Source organism: Grampus griseus, assembly GCF_964374135.1.
Source record: "Grampus griseus genome assembly, chromosome: 3".
NCBI lineage: Eukaryota > Metazoa > Chordata > Mammalia > Artiodactyla > Delphinidae > Grampus > Grampus griseus.
Window position 1 is genome coordinate 81,160,388 of NC_139019.1, and position 18,417 is coordinate 81,178,804.

The window sequence follows — 18,417 nt, forward strand, 5'->3', positions numbered from 1 at the left end:
AAATAATTGATAAGCTGGACTTCATTAAGACAATGTGTACAGAATGAAAAGACAAGCAATGGTATGGGAGAAAATATTTGCAAAAGACATATCTGATAAAGGACAGTTACCTAAAATATACAAGAAACTCTCCAGTAAGAAAACCAACAACTTGACTAAATTAATGGGCCAAAGACTTCAACATATACCTCACTAAAGAAGAGACACAGATGGCAAATAAGCATATTAAAAGATGTTCCACATCATATGTCATAAAAGAAATGCAAATTAAAACAATTAAATATCACTATATACCTATTAGAATGACCAAAATCACCAAAACGACAGTGAAAACACCAAGTGCCAGTGAGGATGCAGAGCAACAGGAACTCTCAATCATTACTAGTGTGAGTATAAAATGGTACAGCCACTTTGGAAGACAGTTTATCAATTTCTTACAACACTAAACATACTCATCATAAGGTCCCGCAATCTAATGAGTTGAAAACTATGTCCACCCAAAAAACCTGCACACTGATGTTTTCAGCAGCTTTATTCATAATTGCCAAAACTTGGAAGAAATAGGTGAATGGATAAACAAACTGGTACATCCAAACAATGGAATATTATTAAACTCTAAAAAGGAATGAGTAATCAAGCCATGAAAAGACATGGAAGAAACTTAAACATATATTACTAAGTGAAAGAAACCAATGTGAAAAGGCTATATACTGTATGATTCCAACAATACGACATTCGGGAGAAGGCAAAACTATGGAGACAGTAAAAGGATCAATGCTTGCTATGGGTTAATGAGAGAAAAGAATGAAGAGTCTGAACACAGAGGATTTTTAGAGCAGTGAAACTACTTTGTAAGATACTATAATGGTGGATACATGTCATTTAACATCTGTCAAAACACATGGAATGTACAACTAAAAGTGAACTGTAGTGTAAATTATGGACTTTGGGTGATAATAATGTTTCAGTGTAGGTTCATTAATTGTAACAAATGTAGGTCTCTGGTGGAAGATGGTGACAATGTGGGAGACTATGCATGTGTGGAGGCAGGGAGTATATGGAAAATCTCTGCACCATCTTCTCAATTTTTTCTGTTAACATAAAACTGTTCTAAAAATAGTCTATTAAAAAAGTACTAATCCACAGTAATCTTAAATTTTCTTATTAGTTTCCTATAGTCAAGGAGTACTTCAAAATATTTATTTTAACCTTAATAAAATATCACTGGAGTGTGTATACATGTGTGTATATATATTTGTATGTGTGTGTTAGAGTGAGTGTGTGTGTGTGTGTGTGTAAGATAGGACAAAGTGACTTCTTTATTTTTCTATGAATCAATGATACTCAACTTTTAACATATCAAAAAAGAAGATGTGTGGAAAAATAAACATCTCACTAAAGGTAAATTCATGGGCAATTATAAAAGCTAGTATTACTGCAACAAGGATTCATAACTATTTTTTCATTTGTTTCTACATAATTTAGGAGACTAATACATTAAAAAAATCGTTAGTGTAAAATCTAGTATTACTGTAACTTTGGTTTGTAACTCCAAATCTTGTTTTCTACATAATTTAGGACACTAATGCATTAAAAAAATTATTAGTTTATGTTTTGGGACACACTATATATACAAACATAATTTTGTGATGTCAACAATGGAAAGGGGTGGGGAAAGAACATTTTGTATGTCATTAAAGTTAAGCTGGTGTAAATTCAAATAAGAGTGTTATAACTTTAGGATTTTAAATGAAATCCCCATGGTAACCACAAAGAAAACAGCTCTACAATACACACAAAGGAAATGAGAAAGAAATTCAAATGTTTCCAGATTGGTTCAAGATGGCAGAGTAGAAGGACATGCTCTCACTCCCTCTTTCAAGAACACTGGAATCACAACTGGCTGCTGAACAATCATCGACAGGAAGACACTGGAATTCACCAAAAAAGAAACCTCACATGCAAAGACAAAGGAGAAGCCACAATGAGACAGTAGGAGGGGCACTATCACAATAAAATCAAATCCCATAACTGCTGTATGGGTGACTCACAACCTGGAGAACACTTACACCACAGAAGTCCACCCACTGGAGTGAAGGTTCTGAGCTACACGTCAGGCTTCCCAAACTGGGGGTCTGGAAATGGGAGGAGGAATTCCTAGAGAATCAGACTTTGAAGGCTAGTGGGATCTGACTGCAGGGCTTCGGCAGGACTGGGGGAAACAGAAACTCCACTCTTGGAGGGCACACACAAAGTAGTGTGCGTGTCAGGACCCAGGGGAAGGAGCAGTGACCCCCTAGGAGACTGAGCCAGACCTACCTGCTAGTGTTGGAGGGTCTCCTGCAGAGGCGGGGGGCAGCTGTGGCTCACCAAGGGACAAGGACACTGGCAGGAGTTCTGGGAAGTACTCATTGGCATGAGCCCTCCCAGAGTCTGCCATTAGCCCCAACAAAGAGCCCTGGGTAGGCTCAAGTGTTGCATTGCCTCAGGCCAAACAACCAACAGGAAGGGAACCCAGCCCCATCCAGAGCAGACAAGCAGATTAAAGTTTTACTGAGCTCTGCCCACCAGAGCAACAGCCAGCTCTACCCACCACCCATCAGGAAACTTCCACAAGCCTCTTGCATAGCCTCATCCACCAGAGGGCAGACAGCAGAAGCAAGAAGAACTACAATCCTGCAGCCTGTGGAACAAAAACCACATTCACAGGAAGATAGACAAGATGAAAAGACAGAGGGCTATGTACCAGATGAAGGAACAAGATAAAACCCCAGAAAAACAACTAAATGAAATGGAGACAGGCAATCATCCAGAAAAAAAAATTCACAATAATGATAGTGAAGATGATCCATGACCTTGGAAGAAGAATGGAGGCAAAGATCGAGAAGATGCAAGAAATGTTTAACAAAGATGTAAAAGAATTAAAGAACAAACAAACAGAGGTGAACAGTACAATAACAGAAATGGCAACTACACCAGAAGGAATCAATAGCAGAATAACTGAGGCAGAAGAACGGATAAGTGACCTGGAAGACAGAATGGTGGAATTCACTGCTGCAGAACACAATAAAGAAAAAAGAATGAAAAGAAATGAATACAGCCTAAGAGACCTCTGGGACAACATTAAACGCAACAACATTCACATTATAGGTGTCCCAGAAGGAGAAGAGAGAGAGAAAGGACCAGAAAAAATATTTGAAGACATTATAGTCGAAAACTTCCCTAATATGGGAAAGGAAATAGCCACCCAAGTCCAGGAAGCGCAGAGAGTGCCATACAGGATAAATCCAAGGAGAAACACGCCAAGACACAGCATAATCAAACTGGCAAAAATTAAAGACAAAGAAAAATTATTGAAAGAAGCAAGGGAAAAATAACAAATAACATACAAGGGAACACCCATAAGGTTAACAGATGATTTCTCAGCAGAAACTCTAAAAGCCAGAAGGGAATGGCATGACATATTTAAAGTGATGAAAGGGAAGAACCTACAAACAAGATTACCCTACCCAGCAAGGATCTCACTCAGATTCAATGGAGAAATCAAAAGCTTTACAGACAAGCAAAAGCTAAGAGAATTCAGCACCACCAAACCAGCTCTACAAACAAATGTTAAACGAACTTTTCTAACTGGGAAACACAAGAGAAGAAAAGGACCTACAAAAACAAACCCAAAACAATTAAGAAAATGGTAATAGGAACATACCTATCGATAATTACCTTAAATGTGAATGGATTAAATGCTTGAACCATAAGACACAGGCTTCCTGAATGGATACAAAAACAAGACCCATATATATGCTGTCTACAAGACACCCAATTCAGAGCTAGGGACACATACAGACTGAAAGTGAGTGGATGGAAAAAGATATTCCATGCAAATGGAAATCAAAAGAAAGCTGGAGTAGCAGTACTCATATCAGATAAAATAGACTTTAAAATAAAGAATGTTACAGGAGACAAGGAAGGACACTACATAATGATCAAGGGAAAAATCCAAGAAGAAGACATAACAATTATAAATACATATGCACCCAACATAGGAGCACCTCAATACATAAGGCAACTGCTAACAGCTCTAAAAGAGGAAGTCAACAGTAACAAAATAATAGTGGGGGACTTTAACACCTCACTTACACCAATGGACAGATCATCCAAACAGAAAATTAACAAGGAAACACAAGCTTTAAATGACACAACAGACCAGATAGATTTAACTGATATTTATAGGACGTTCCATCCAGAAACAGCAGATTACACTTTCTTCTCAAGTGCGCAAGGAACATTCTCCAGGATAGATCACATCTTGGGTCACAAATCAAGCCTCAGTAAATTTAAGAAAATTGAAATCATATCAAGCATCTTTTCTGACCACAACGCTATGAGATTAGAAATCAAGTACAGGGAAAAAAATGTAAAAAACACAAATATATGGAGGCTAAACAATATGTTACTAAATAACCAAGAGATCACTGAAGATATCAAAGAGGAAATCAAAAATACCTAGAGACGAATGACAATGAAAACATGATGACTCAAAACCTATGGGATGCAGCAAAAGCAGTTCTAAGAGGGAAGTTTATAGCTATACCAGCCTACCTCAAGAAACAAGAAAAATCTCAAATAAACAATCTAACATTACACCTAAAGGAACTAGAGAAAGAAGAACAAACAAAACCCAAAGTTAGTAGAAGGAAAGAAATCATAAAGATCAGAGCAGAAATAAATGAAATAGAAACAAAGAAAACAATAGCAAAGATCAATAAAAGTAAAAGCTGGTTCTTTGAGAAGATAAAAAAAATTGATAAACCTTTAGCCAGACTCATCAAGAAAAAGAGGGAGAGGACTCAAATCAACAAAATTAGAAATGAAAAAGGAGAAGTTACAACAGACACCGCAGAAGTAGAAAGCATCCTAAGAGACTACTACAAGCAACTGTATGCCAATAAAATGGAAAACCTGGAAGAAATGGACAAATTCTTAGAAAGGTATAACCTTTCAAGACTGAACCAGGAAGAAATAGAAAATATGAACAGACCAATCACAAGTAATGAAATTGAAACTGTGATTAAAAATGTTCCAACAAACCAAAGTCCAGGACCAGATGGCTTCACAGGTGAATTCTATCAAACATTTAAAGAAGACCCATCCTTCTCAAACTCTTCCAAAAAATTGCAGAGGAAGGAAAATTCCCAAACTCATTCTATGATGCCACCATCACGCTGATACCAAAACCAGACAAGGATACTACCAAAAAAGAAAATTACAGACCAATATCACTGATGAATACAGATGCTAAAATCCTCAACAAAATACTAGCAAACAGAATCCAACAACACATTAAAAGGATCATACACCACAATCAAGTGGAATTTATCCCAGGGATGCAAGTATTCTTCAATATATGCAAATCAACCAATGTGATACACCATATTAACAAATCGAAGAAGAAAAACCATATGATCATCTCAATAGATGCAGAAAAAGCTTTTGACAAAATTCAACACCCATTTATGATAAAAAGTCTCCAGAAAGTGGGCATAGAGGGAACCTACTTCAACATGATAAAGGCCATATACAACAAACCCACAGCAAACATTCTCAACGGTGAAAAACTGAAAGCATTTCCTCTAAGATCAGGAAAAAGACAAGAATGTCCAGTCTCACCACTATTATTCAACATAGTTTTGGAAGTCCTGGCCACGGCAATGAGAGAAGAAAAAGAAATACAAATTTGAAAAGAAGAAGTAAAACTGTCATTGTTTGAAGATGACATGATACTATACATAGAGAATCCTAAAGATGCCACCAGAAAACTACTAGAGCTAATCAATGAATTTGATAAAGTTGCAGGATACAAAATTAATACACAGAAATCTCTTGCATTCCTATACACTAATGATGAAAAATCTGAAAGAGAAATTAAGGAAACACTCCCATTTACCACTGCAACAAAAAGAATAAAATACATAGGAATAAACCTACCTAGGGAGACAAAAGACCTGTATGCAGAAAACTATAAGACGCTGATGAAAGAAATTGAAGATGATACCAACAGATGGAGAGATATACCATGTTCTTGGATTGGAAGAATCAATATTGTGGAAATGACTATGCTACCTAAAGCAATCTACAGATTCAATGCAATCCCTATCAACTTACCAAAGTTTTTACAGAACTAGAACAAAAAGTCTTACAATTTGTATGGAGACACAAAAGACCCCAAATAGCCAAAGCAGTCTTGAGGGAAAAAAACGGAGCTGGAGGAATCAGACTCCCTGACTTCAGACTATAGTACAAAGCTACAGTAATCAAGACAATACTGTACCGGCACAAAAACAGAAACATAGATCAATGGAACAAGATAGAAAGCCCAGAGAAAAAGTCACGCACCTATGGTCAACTAATCTATGACAAAGGAGGGAAAGATATACAATGGAGAAAAGACAGTCTCTTCAATAAGTGGTGCTGGGAAAACTGGACAGCTACATGTAAAAGAATGAAATTAGAACACTCCCTAACACCATACACAAAAATAAACTCAAAATGGATTAGAGACTTAAATGTAAGACCGGACACTATAAAGCTCTTAGAGGAAAACATAGGAAGAACACTCTTTGACATAAATCACAGGAAGATATTTTTTGATCCACCTCTTATAGTAATGGAAATAAAAATAAACAAATGGGACCTAATGAAACTTAAAAGCTTTTGTACAGCAAAGGAAACCATAAACAAGACAAAAAGACAACCCTCAGAATGGGTGAAAATATTTGCAAATGAATCATCAGATTAAGGATTACTCTCCAAAATATATAAACATTCATGCAGCTCAATATTAAAAAAACAAACATCCCAATCCAAAACTGGGCAGAAGACCTAAATAGACTTTTCTCCAAAGAAGACATAAAGATGGCCAAGAAGCACATGAAAAGCTGCTCAACATCACTAACTATTAGAGAAACGCAAATCAAAACTACAGTGAGGTATCACCTCACACCAGTTAGAATGGGCATCATCAGAAAATCTACAAACAACAAATGCTGGAGAGGATGTGGAGAAAAGGGAACTCTTGCACTGTTGGTGGGAATGTAAATTGATACCACCACTATGGAAAACAGTATGGAGGTTCCTTAAAGAACTAAAAATAGAATTACCATATGATGCAGCAATCCCACTACTGGGCTATACCCAGAGAAAACCATACTTCAAAAAGACACATTCACCCCATTGTTCATTTCAGCACTATTTACAATAGCTAGGACATGGAAGCAACCTAAATGCCCATCGACAGATGAATGGATAAAGAAGATATGGTACATATATACAATGGAATATTACTCAGCCATAAAAAGGAACGAAATTGGGTGATTTGTAGAGACGTGGATGGATCTAGAGAGTGTCATACAAAGTGAAGTAAGTCAGAAAGAGAAAAATAAATATCGTATATTAACGCATATATATGGAACCTAGAAAAATGGTATAGATGAACTGTTTTGCAGGAGAGAAATTAAGACACAGATGTAGAGAACAAACGTATGGACACCAAGGGGGGAAAGCAGTGGGGGTGGTGGTGGTGGTGGTGTGATGAATTGGGTGATTGTGATTGACATGTATACACTGATGTGTATAAAATGGATCACTGATAAGAAAAAAGAAACATAAAAAAATACACTTCACTATGTCAGATATGTTATTTTTTAGGTTCACCATAATAATAAACCAATTTGTTAGACAATAAATATCTCAAAAAGTATATAATTTTTTTAAAGAAAGAAAGAAATTCAAATGTTTCACCATACACATACACAAAACCAAAAAAAAAAAAATGATGGTAATACAAGAACAGGAGTGGCTATACTAATGTCAAACAAAATAAAATTTAAATTTAAAAAAACCCAGAAGAAACAATGTACATTATGCTAAGTGAAATAAGCCAGTCATAAAAAGGCTAATACCATATGATTCCACTTATATAAGGTACTTAGAGTAGTCAAAATCATAAAGACAGTAGAATCGTGATTTCCAACGACTAGGGGGAGAAGGGAATGGGAAGTAATTGTTTAACAGGTAGTATAGAGTTTCGGTTTTGCAAAAGGAAAAGAGTTCTGGATATCGATGTTAGTGATAGTTGTACAACAATATGAATGTACTTAAAAGCACTAAATTGTACACTTAAAAATGGTTGAGATGGTAAATTATGTTATGTGTAAACTTTACCACAGTTTTTAAAAGAAGCAAAACTATAGACAAATTAGATTTTGTTAAAATTAAATTCTTGTTCATCAAAAGACAACATTACGAGAGTGAAAAGGCACACCACAGACTGGGAAAAATATCTGCAGTACATTGTAATCAATAAAAACTTAAAAAAATTAAAAAGATGTGTTCTTAGAACAACATGTTATGAACCTGCTCTCTATCAAGAATGCATCTTTTTTTTTTCAGACGCAAATTGTAATTTCAGGACTCTGTTGCTTAAAAAAATTGCTTATCTTCCAAATGCATTACTTTATGTTACTTTGTTGGAAATTCATGCCAAATGTCAAGAGAATGAATGTTGAATAACCAGGATCTAATTATAAGAATGCAATTTAGTTGCGTGCAGAATAATAATTCAAAAAACTGTCTCAAGGTTTAAAAAGGAAATGGTAAATCCTTGAAGGAAAATATCTCAATAACAAAACAAAACAAAATGAAAACACTTTAGTCCAGTCCCAGTGACAGTATATAAGGCAAACTATTTTTAACTCTGGGTTTTGACAGCTTTTCCTTTTAGGAGTTCTAGCCATTGTATTTACTTGGTCCCCTGAACTTGCCCAATCCTTTTTAGGTCCACTGATTTTGCCCTATGTCTTTATCATCTTATGAGTAAATTAATCAAAAGCCTAAATGGCCTTCATATCTCTAGCATCTCTGCTTGTCAACAGAGTCTGTAGTTACAAGATTTACTCTCTTAAATTCACATATCTAATTGTGCTTCATGATTATCTTCCCAACCAGATCACAAGTTATTTTTCCAACTTTGTATTCCAATGCACCACAATGGACTCCATTATTCCACAAGTCTACAGTGAATTTAATTATTTTCTTGCATCAGTTTGCTCTAATGAGGCAATACATTTCCTTCTGGTTTCTTTTCTCTCTCCCTGTCTTTTTCCCCCTGAGAATCGCTTAAAGTTCTTTAAAATCATTTTCTGCTTTAAAGGTTTAGTTCAAATTTTAGATTTTTAGGACTTCTTTGCTAACCTGAGGAACAAATTCTACACTTCGGACAATATACCCCCTTACCATTTGTTTATACCTTACCTAGCTATACATGCCTCTGTTTCTACCATAAAGCCTATGCATTCCTTTAAAGCAGTGATCAGCTCTTCCATTGTGAATCTACAGCATTTGACATTAAGTAGATATCTAATAAATATACAGTATTGCTTATCTTTGTGTTACATATCTCACACACTTATATGTATGCATGACTGAATTTAGCCTTTTGGTCATTTACCACTTTTAAACAAGAGTCTGCTTCTTAGGTCTTTCTTTTGAGCTTGTATTAATAAAAGGGAAATGTTGACTTAATTCATAAAAATGTCATCTTTGACTTCTGGGGGGAAGCATTAAGGCATATCTCAGCCAGCCTTCTCTACCACTAGTTGGCCTCTTAACTACAGATGGGACTTAATTGCTCCTTAAATACATCTAACGTTTAAGCTTCCACAAGATTGCCCACTAGCCATTTAGCACTTCTGTTGGTAGTTTTTACCCCAAATTCAGAATTATACTATGAATTCTTATTACTCTTTAACGTAGCAAAATATAAAAATCAGTAGTTTCTTCATGAGCAGATATAAATAAGTGCCAAGTTCAAATATTTGCTTTTTCAAGAAAGAGAATGAGCTAAAATAATACAGCACATAAACGAAATTCAAATTGGTAAACAGAGCAGTCATTATAAAACAATGGAAACATATATCCATTGGGAAATTACTGAGGCTCCTTCCTGTCTAGGGAAAATGTGTAGTTATGTGTACCATGTGCCAAGGACAGACTGGTCCTTTCCAGACACTTACCCTCTGACAGCATGAATAAGTCTCAGTGATGGATAGGCAGTTCGCACTTTCAGTTTATTCTTAAGGATTAACGCATTAACCCACTCCACGTGCTTCTCTCCTCCTTTGACCATGAAAGCAGGGATCCAAAGGACACTGTCATTCAGCATGGAAAGTCTATGCACAAATTTTTCTCTGTCACTCTCATTCCGAAAGCCTCCAAATGCTCTTTGTACAACTGATGGATTCATGGTAATAAAATCTGATTTAGTTCCCACATCTGCAGCAAACTCCACCACAGGGGCTAGATTACACCTGAAGAGGAAAAAATTAATGGACAAATGAAAAGTAAATATGAAACCGTCACTCCTAAAATGGTGTGCATGAAGAGAAGAATGGGGAATGAGCATTTTTTTTTTCACCAGGTGGAAAAAAAAAAGATAATCTGCCTGGTAAAATTACATTTTCAGTAAGTCAACACACATTCAGGAATGCTGTCTTCAATAAAGATGTGCATTCCTAGTAATGGGGCTCAAATTGTCATTTATATTAATTCACTCTGCTGTCGAAGAATACTCATTGCTGTTATCTTCATAAAACCACATGATATGAATTCCTAATAGGTGAATTTATGATGGTAAATTCACAAGAGCTCTGCCACGTAGTAGGCAGTCTAAACCACATGCTGTTCCATAAGTAAGTAAACCACATTTGACCTGATACTCCAATCTGCACCACTTGTCAAGCTTAAGTCATTTCGACAAGCTTATGAACATAAGTAAGTGGAGATGGCTTTTCTGTACCCTGAGGTTAAGGGAAAAATATAACTCATGACGTTTTCCACAGACATATTTGTAATTGCCTTCTATAGGCCTAAATGTGAAGGAAAAGGAAGAAAAATGGAGTTATCACATTTAATATGCCTTTTTGAGATGTTAGCTAATGCAGAAAAGCCTCTACTATAGGATCAAATATCTTTCTGTTCCTCAAAATGCCTGTTTTCCCTACTAAGAGGCCATGTGCGTTTGTGGAGAAGGGACAGAATTTGTTGCCCTGTTCTCACTACCAAAGCTCCAGGGCCTCAGAAAGTACCTGGGTCAGATTTTATTCTCGTAACCTGATTTCATTCCTGTATTACAAGAAAGCTTTGGAAAGCACCTTGAATTTTGCCTTCAACCAATTTGTGATGCTTCTTTGATTCTGTCACATAGACCTTTGGATTTGATGTAACTTAAAAAATAGCTTTTTAATTTTATGATATTTTAACTTGCTAAAAAGGGCACATTTTAATTAGTTGATAAGTGAAAAATTAGATTTTTAACAAACAAGACTTTACTAATTTGGAGAAAAACCAATTGAATCTATACATTCATGAAAACACTCACACACACAGATTTTTTTCTTTTCTTTTTCATTGTTTATATCAGCCTTTCAAGGGAAGGGAAGAGAAACTAATTTCCTCTTTCTGCATTTTTGCAGGTTTGACTGCATTATGAAAGTTTCTCACATTTCTCTTCCTTGTGCATTTTGCCACATTAATTAAATTCTCAAACAAGTTAAATTTAGTTAGAAAGTAAAGTGTGTGCTCTGCTATTAAAATTACAGGTTTATATATCCTTCCTTATCTCTCTTAATTAATATATCTTATTACTTCCTAGATCTTGACAACATTTATCTAACGCAACAAGTATCTTTCATCTCACACAATTAAGCAAAGTCTATGTTATCTAGGATAACCTACTGAGAGAAAACAAATAAAAGTTAACACATATTATTTAGAAACAATCATTTCAAGTTATATAACTTTAATTATACCCACTATATTATATGATAGAGTATTTATTTGTCTCTATCCATGATCCATGCACTACTGGAGATTAGTTATTATTCACTCACCTCACAGTAAGAATATTAGGAATGGGACTGCCCTGGGAAACAACAGCTACATGTGAACAGAAGCAAACTGAACATCTTATAGTGGAACTCATGGAAGACTGAGGATATGATAATTTTTGAAGTCCTAAAATGTGCTCCACACCAACTTTAAAAATAGTCTAAAATTCTAAGCAAGCTGATTATAAGATGAATTTGGATACTGTGAGGAAATGCTTTCTGAACAACATTGGTACAAACACTTCTCATTCCTCAGGTAAAAAATAAACAACACTTGTTAACATGACAGTTAACACGTTCCTGTCAGGGGAGATGGCTTCAGACAGATCTTTTTGCTGTAATAATTCCTCAGTGATTCTTTTCAGAGGATTTCCACCATAGGAAAAAATATCTATACTTCATTTTCTCTATAATTATAAAAATAATCAGAGCCAACCCTGTTAAAGAAAGCCAAAATAACATCCCACTGAATTATCTTTTCAGGAAAAAAAATCACTTAATTACTTTATGCTTTTCATTACTTTTTCTTATGACATATTTAAAAGCCCCTCCACACCCATGTTTGCTAACACCCACTCTTTTAGGACTGATTCAGCATGTTTCTGAAACAGGATTGTCTGGCCATATGCCATTTAAGAGCTAATAAGATAGTCATCAATAAAATTGGGTGCTGAAAGACAGGGACTTTCCACCTTGGAAGCAAAAGGAAACGAACAGAATAACAATATTTCTGGAGAATAGGGTTGGATCTAGGAGAGGAGCCAATATATTTGATGTAGTCAAAGAATGCTAAATGGCTGTGATGTAAACTGAAAGAGCACCAGGAGATCAAAGAGTAATCAATCCACCTGAGCTTTACTATAAAGTTTTTATGACCTGAGCACAGCCCAACCAGAGTTTGTGAGGGATGGAAACAGAGGTAAAGGAAATAAATAGCATGACAGAAGGACACACTGTAAAATATGAACTATGCTGGCTCCACAGCCTGCTTGTTCATTTTCCTTGGAGTGACTATGGCTAATTTTTCACTGGAAGGAAAGATTAACATCATGTCCACATGTGGCCAGCAAATTAATTTCTCTGTAGTTGAGTTAGATATCTAGTCATATAATTAGCTGAATGTCACATAATCAGGGCAAGCATTAAGGAAGCCAAAATAACCAACCAGCTGTGTTACACTCCAGCAATTCAGTAGACTTGTTGTGAACTTCACAGCGTTACTAGTAGCAATACTGCTGATTGAGCAAGATTATAAATAGATTTGCAATCACACATTCTTAACTTTCCTTTTTAAAAAATCTTCTCAGGGATTACAATCATCAGAAGTATCCAGAATGTGTAGCAAGCATTTATGAAGCATTATTTCACATGTTATTCTTAATCTCATAAAAGTGAAGTTCCCAATTTTTAAATGATGGATATCTGTGAGTCAAAACCACTGAGGGCACCAGAATATTTAATACACTCAAGTTCTGTTTCTTTAGCCAAATTAAATTTTTGTACTGACCAACTATTTTGACATATCAAAAACATGAAAACATATACACAGAATTAGGTCTGATGGCCAAACTCCCTGTTTACTCTAAGCTGCCCGATTTTCAATTTGTTTGTTTTTATTTTCCATCACTGATTAAAAATCCTTGGGAAGGCAGCTAGCTCCACTTGTACTCTAGACCAGTGGTTCCCAACCTTTTTGACACTAGGGACTGGTTTCGTAGAAGATAATTTTTCCACAGATGGGGTGGGGGGGGAGGATGGTTCAGGCGGTAATGAGAGTGATGGGGAGCGATAGGGAGAGATAGGGAGCTGCAGAAGAAGCTTTGCTTGCTCAACTGCCACTCACCTCCTGCTGTGCGGCCCAGTTCCTAACAGGCCGCGGATCAGTAGCGGTCTACGGCCCAGGGGTTGGGGACCCCTGCTCTAGACCTCTGAAATTTCCTCTGTGATCTCAAACTAGATGTGATTGCCTCTCAACATTCCTTTTATGCAGAACTGAAGGCACTTTCATTTATTTCACAGCCATATAAAATGTTTTTAATAAATTTTAATTCACTTAATTATTTAAGGAAAGATGTGTTTATTTCATGTATAATAGCTCAAGACCACTCAGTTCTCTAGCAAGACATATCTCTTAGATTTGTTAGTATTCTCTGCATGTCCCTTAAATCATGGCTCAACAGTCTAAGCAGCTAGGAGGTCCCTCTTTCAATAGCTCAACAGATATGCTTTGAGAGTTCATTGCGCAAATACTGCACAGGACTCAGAATTCTTTTTCCAGCTATCTTACTATTTGTGCTAATTTACAATGATATAACCTGGCCAAAACATGATCTTGACAATTATTATTAGTAATAGCGATAAGATAATACTCATTCAATTAGCTACATGTTTATGTATCCCACATTTGTGCTACCTATAGAACTAGTCATCTGAGATACTGAGGTACGACAGCATGTACTGTGATATAGGAGGTGGTTAATTACTTCTTTACACATACAACATAGATTAAATGAGAAGGGAACAATACTGAGTGCACTACAGCCTTATCTCTATTCTTTCTCACCATTAGTTAATGTTCAGACAAGTTCCCATCACACAATTTTCCAAACACATCCTTTTTTTGTTGGCCAATCTCATTGTGTATTTATCTGTACTAACACTGAAATCCCTCAGCCCAAACCATCGTTGCCAATGGAACCACATTTGTCAACTGACTATGAAATGAGAGATAACCTCTTCTCCATTCTGCCCTCAGAGGAAGCATATGGTTCCTATCTGCTCCCATCCTGTTTTTGAGCTTGAAGAGCCAAGAAAGAGAACAAAGAATCTCTAATACCTGGTTTTGTTTTAGGCTTTGTGGTTACCCTCTCAAAACTTCTAGGGGAAGCTGAAACATGCAACCTATGAGCCTCTTTGACTTTCTTGAGGTGAGGCTAGTAGACCCGAAACCAATAATTTTTCAATACTTTGAGGTAAGGAGTAGTATTATCTCCACTTAGAGGTAAGGAACTAGGTCAAGGTGATTAGGAAATATGTCCAAGGACATGGCACATATAAAATAAAAGCATAACTATTTAAAAATGACTCCAGGACAGGAGTTTTAATTGACACTACTTATACATTGATTTCTTTCAGAATCAGCGAAAAACTACTTATACGTTGATTTCTTTCAGAATCAGCGAAAAATGTCTGTATGTTCATGTTTCACCCCAACCTTCCTGTAAGAGAAGGAATGCCTTACCATTTGGTCTTAAGCATATTATACAAGGCCATTCAGCCATGACATTCTCCAAATCCTGAGCAGTTATTAAACAATAGGTATCTAACACATAAAAATAATACTTATATTTCAGATCTCTTGAGGGAAAGAATTTTCAAAAAATGCTGGTAAAAGGACTGAATATCTAATTGATGTGACTTTTTGAAATATGAAGCTTAGGGTTAACAGATGACTTATATGTGGTATATCATTATGTAGTAAACAAAATAAACAAATCCTCAAGTTGATAGAAATAAATACAAAAATGACACATATCATGAAAATAACTAAGTGATTAAACAGAAGAGAGACGTTTTTCACAAACCCAGATTTGTTTACATATTTGGCAAGGGTGAGAAGAACAGTTTCATATTATTTCTACGGAAATCACAGAATGAAAAAAAAATTAAACTCATTCTAGAAAACGAAGATCCAAATACCAGAGAAATATGTTAGACTATGGCATTCCCACACTTCAGTCAAAATCAAAATAGAGTCATTGGGCAAATTTGCTACAACTGCACAGATATTATTCAATAACTTAGTTTGTTTGGGGGGAGAGGGAAAGGTATGCCAAGGAATGGATATGTTGTGCTTAAATCAAATAAACTTGCATGCACGTGATTGTTTTCTTTTTCACAAAAGTGAATATATATAGTAGCAAGACTAATATTTATTTATTATAAATGTTAAGTTTCTGGAAAATTCAAATAAAGGAATATTAAGGATACTCTCTAAATCCTTCCTTTGTAATTAAAAATGAAGGATCATTTTAACTTTTCTGAAGAGGGTATGAAGAGAAAATTCTGGCAGCTGTTGAGAAATTTCCTGTTCATTGTCTTGGGTAAAAATTCATTATTGGGATATTTCAGACATGGGGGTGGGAAACCAAGCAAGATCTTAGAATGTATTTTCAAGTACTCTTGTCCTAGTCAGGGAACTGGACTACTCCATTGATCAGTGGTTGCTGAGCAGTTAGTACTGTTTTACAGAGGGAAGAGAACTGATTTAGCATGGAATTTATGGTCTTAAAAATTATGTTGTACATTAAAAGGAAAGAAACAGCATTCATGAAATATTATGGCTGATACTTTAATTACCCATGCCAGAAAACCAAGGCAGAAGGACTATAACATTTTCTCTTTGCAATTCATGGTGTTAATAAACTAAGTACAATGCGGTCATCACAGTGGCTGTGGGAAACATACTTGAGTTTTCTAACTTTTAGTGATTACACCAGCAAACCTGTCACAGTAACAGTGCGTTGACATTTAACTTCTTTGTTTAAGAAAACAAAAATATTTTTGATTTGTCACTCTAAATTATAAATTTTTTTTTCTTTTCATTTTTTGGAAAGTATAATCCAAGATTGAAAAATGATTTCTAATTTAGTATATATAATTTACTTGACACTTGGTCCTGGAAAGACAGTTGGTATAATGTTCAGAAGAGTTAGGTATTCTGATACCATCAAGCATTCAGAAAAGTATCATATCATGAGTGGATAAAAATGAATGTTTCATTTTCTAATATCACAAGGCAGGCCAAGGCAACTTCACATTCATTACATCATATTTATTTTAAGTGGATCTTTCTCATACTCTGTTTAGTAGAAAATAACATTTTGACTGGCGGAAAGCCCTTGATCTCCATAATTCTTTCATCTTCCATATCTGATTCATCACAAAACCCTAAAAATTCATCTCAGAAAATTCCTCCTGAATATACTCTCTCTTCTCTATTTCTATTGATATTTTCTCAGCTTAGGTACCACCATGTTTTTTTGAACTATCATTGGAATAATTTCCTAATTAACTATTTTTCAGACTGTTAGCTGGAACAATTGGTGGATCATAAATTGATCTGCAACTTTTAAAGAATGAAAAAGAACAAAACTGTCTATAATAGAAAATGACAGTGTTCCATGCACATAATTTTATGGAAATTTATTTCAGATTTACGTGTGTGTGTAGTAATTGTAGCTGAGGAAGCAATAGCAGGAGTATATCATGATATAAGTTGTATTTCTTGCTATGCATTTTTTTAAACAGTACTGAAAAACATTGCTCTAACCAGTTCTGTAACACAAGGACTCCAGCTTGATCATTCTCTGTTTCAAGGATGGTATCATCTTATTAATATGCACATTTGACCACGATACTATCCTAACCAAAAACCTTCAGTGATATCAGTCCAAGGGCTTTCATAATTTGCCCCTACCCTTACTTTCCAGAATTTTTTCTCTATACGTTTGCCTGTCTTAGATCCCAATGGCATCAGACTACTCCATGTACTTTTCTGTCTGTGTCCCTTTATTTATGATGATACCTCTGCCTGAAATGACTACCTAAGACACTCTAGCCTCCAACCTCAAAAAATCCTACTTTTTCTTAAAACTCAAAGGTTAATATCCATTGCAATGTTTCACATGATTTCTTTGGCAGAACTAATTGCTTCTGCTGCACTGTTCTAAAATATTTACTTATATCTTTATTCTACAATGTATGGAACTTGATTACATTTAGTTGCTTGTATAGGGTTGATATCTTTAATGCAATTAGTCAAGCTAACCATAATAATAATGACGGTTACTCTGTGTAGGTGAATTGAGAACCTGTTTACAATGGTATTTGATCTCTCAGTCTTCTAGGAGCACTGCTGAGCGTTTAAATCAAGTCCTGAAAATTCACAGGCCCCTGGACCACAGGTTAACATAACTCTGAAAAATGGGCAATTTTGCTGGGCTATTTCCCCATTTAAAGGGGACAGGCTTTCATGGGCTTGTGACGAAAAATGCGAAAGAAAACATATCTGCCACCTGGTTTGGGCCCTGAGGCTGTCAGTTTGTGAGCTCTGCACTAAATCTTCTGATTCCCTGTACAAACACTTCAATTTTTATTTTTAACATGTATGTTCTGTTAAACATGTTAAATATGTTTCATTAGAAAGTTGATACAATGTGTGTTTTGGGAGGTGAATTAAGGAACACAAAAGGTACTAATAAATATGTGTTAAGCTGAAAACTGCATTTTAACTGTAGTTGTTAAAATATTTAACTCTCAGAAGGTGTGCTAACTAAAATACACAAAAATTGAAAAAAGTCATCCTTTTACGTTGGAATTATTTAAATTACAACAAGAAATACAATCTGTTTCACTAATGTGAATGTATGTACATGTTTAAAAGGTAAGTAGGATTATTGTTAATGATCTCAGT

General features: G+C 35.5%; 1 protein-coding gene across 1 annotated transcript in view; it reads right to left on the reverse strand.

The window, feature by feature from the left end:
- ST8SIA4 (ST8 alpha-N-acetyl-neuraminide alpha-2,8-sialyltransferase 4) overlaps positions 1–18,417 on the reverse strand; it is a 100,146-nt gene that overhangs the window by 51,177 nt on the left and 30,552 nt on the right. The window contains exon 4 of the mRNA XM_082652077.1: positions 10,071–10,364. Coding sequence (XP_082508203.1) covers positions 10,071–10,364 — 294 coding nt within the window. The remainder of the gene's footprint in view (positions 1–10,070; positions 10,365–18,417) is intronic.